At 37.5% G+C, this 1,975-nt stretch overlaps 1 protein-coding gene across 1 annotated transcript; it reads left to right on the forward strand.

Moving 5' to 3' along the window:
* The first annotated feature begins 580 nt into the window (after positions 1-580).
* On the forward strand, positions 581-1,602 carry LOC142634660 (putative mitochondrial protein AtMg00310). The gene is made up of 3 exons (XM_075808949.1): positions 581-1,105; positions 1,286-1,436; positions 1,523-1,602. The coding sequence occupies exons 1-3, from the start codon at positions 581-583 to the stop codon at positions 1,600-1,602; spliced, it is 756 nt and encodes a 251-aa protein (XP_075665064.1).
* The last annotated feature ends 373 nt before the right edge of the window (positions 1,603-1,975 follow it).

A 1,975-nucleotide genomic window follows, 5' to 3' on the forward strand; every position in this document is an offset into this window, starting at 1 on the left:
GCTTCATGTACCTTTTTTGTTTTGTTAATTAAAGCTGTGATTTTTGGTTGATTAAAATTGTTATTCTGTGGGCTAATTCATAAAAACTTGATTTTTTTACACTATTGCAAATCAACCATTTAGTAGGTTTGCTCTATCATTCTTATTTCTGAAGTCTACCCAATATATTCTGATCAATACCTACAAATAAAATTAATTAAGAATGCATTGGATGCTATGAAAGCAAACTTAGTTGTTGATATGACCCTTAGTTGAGAAAGAAAAGAAATATTATGATGGGTTGATTAAAATTTGGTGTGTTTGATGCTCACTAATTGTTTATTATGTTTAAGATAATTTTTCAGTTGACTCTTACTCAGATAATAGCTCATATTGAGGGAACAATTTTGCTGTTAGTCTGCAAAATTTTTAGGGAATCAATTAAGAAAAATATAGAGGAAAAGAGACAAACATGGTTGCCATTGTTCTTGATCTCTGACCTGGCCTCAACATCTCTCTAGGTTATTCTCAATTAATTTAGGTCTCTACATTAATAATGTAATTAATTTTAGGTTCAGGTTTTGTAATTTTCTTCCTCCCTATGTACTTTTTATCTCTTTTTACTATTCCTAAAGCTGTGGCTGCTAGATTGGAAAGTATTCAGAGGAATATTCTATGGGGGTCTTCGGAGGGGAGTTTCAAGTATCCTTTGGTGGCTTGGAAAAAGGTGTGTTTACCTGTTGAGATGGGTGGATTGGGGATAAGAAGTGTGGTGTCTTTCAATCAAGCTCTATTAGGGAAATGGCTGTGGAGATATGGTCATGAAGTTACCAATCTTTGGCGGAGAGTTATCTCTACTAAATATGGCGAGGGTCAAGAGGGGTGGAGTACTAAAGTCTGCAGGAGGACTCATGGGTGTGGCCTTTGGAGAAGCATTAATGAAGGGTGGGAGAGCTTTTCTAAGCATCTATCTTTTGTAGTGGGCGAATGCACTCGTATCCGTTTTTGGCAAGATAGGTGGATTGGTGATAATACTCTTAAAGATCTCTATCCTGAGCTCTATGTGTGTTCAGTGATCAAGGATGCTTACATCTCTGAGGTCTTGTGGATTCCAGAAGGGGGTACTGTTAGAGTGTGGAATTTAAGGTTTTATAGAGCTTTTGAAGATTGGGAGTTGGCTGCTTCTTATTCTTTGCTTCAAGTTATCCAAACTCGTATTCCTTGGGATGAGAGGAGAGATACTCTTTGCTAGCGGCTAAAAGGTGATAGTAAGTTTGACACCCGGTCTTACTATAATGTGATTCAGGGTGATTCAAATTCTTTGTTTCCTTGGAAGGGGATTTGGAAACCAAAGATTCCTAAGCGCGTGGTGGTCTTATTGTGGATAGCTGCTCATGGTCAGATCCTCACTTTGGATAATCTAATGCTTAAGGGTCTCCCCTTGGCTAATTGGTGTTGTATGTGTCGCTGTGATGGGGAGTTGGTAGACCACCTTCTTCTTCATTGTCCTGTTACTCATTCCCTATGGTCTTTTATGCTTCAGGCTTTTGGTTTTCATTGGGTTATGCCAAGTTCGGTGGTAGGTTTGACATCTTGTTGGCATCAGTGGCTTGGAAAGCATAAGTCAAACATTTGGAATTTGGTTCAAGGTGCTTGTTATGGACTGTGTGGTTGGAATGAAATCGCCGATCTTTTGAGGACAAGGAGAAGACGTTGGATGAGTTAAAGGTGTTAAGTCATCGCAGTCTTTTGGAGTGGTTGCGTTATTGGGGTTTTACTGATTGTTTTTCTATCTCTGAGTTTATGTCTTCCCTTAGCTTTGTTTCTTGATTTCCCTCTTAATGTTGTGCTGTGTGCTCTTTTTTTTTTTTTTTTTTTCCTGTTGTTCATCATCATGAACATCTTGTACTTTTCTCTTTTTGTTTTATCATTAATATATTTTTTCTGTTTACCTATCAAAAAAAAGTCTCTGTTCTCTTTCTTCTTTTCCTCAAAC

The sequence above is a fragment of the Castanea sativa genome, chromosome 5, assembly GCF_040712315.1.
Source record: "Castanea sativa cultivar Marrone di Chiusa Pesio chromosome 5, ASM4071231v1".
In the NCBI taxonomy this organism is placed as follows: Eukaryota; Viridiplantae; Streptophyta; class Magnoliopsida; order Fagales; family Fagaceae; genus Castanea; species Castanea sativa.

Excerpts from the sequence above, each read along its gene's own strand:
- LOC142634660 (XM_075808949.1), top strand. The coding sequence starts at position 581 with ATGTACTTTTTATCTCTTTTTACTATTCCTAAAGCTGTGGCTGCTAGA. Across the intron at positions 1,106-1,285 it reads GGATTCCAGAAGGGGGTACT|GGTGATTCAAATTCTTTGTT; the intron begins GTTAGAGTGTGG and ends AATGTGATTCAG. Across the intron at positions 1,437-1,522 it reads CCCCTTGGCTAATTGGTGTT|GCTTTTGGTTTTCATTGGGT; the intron begins GTATGTGTCGCT and ends TTTATGCTTCAG.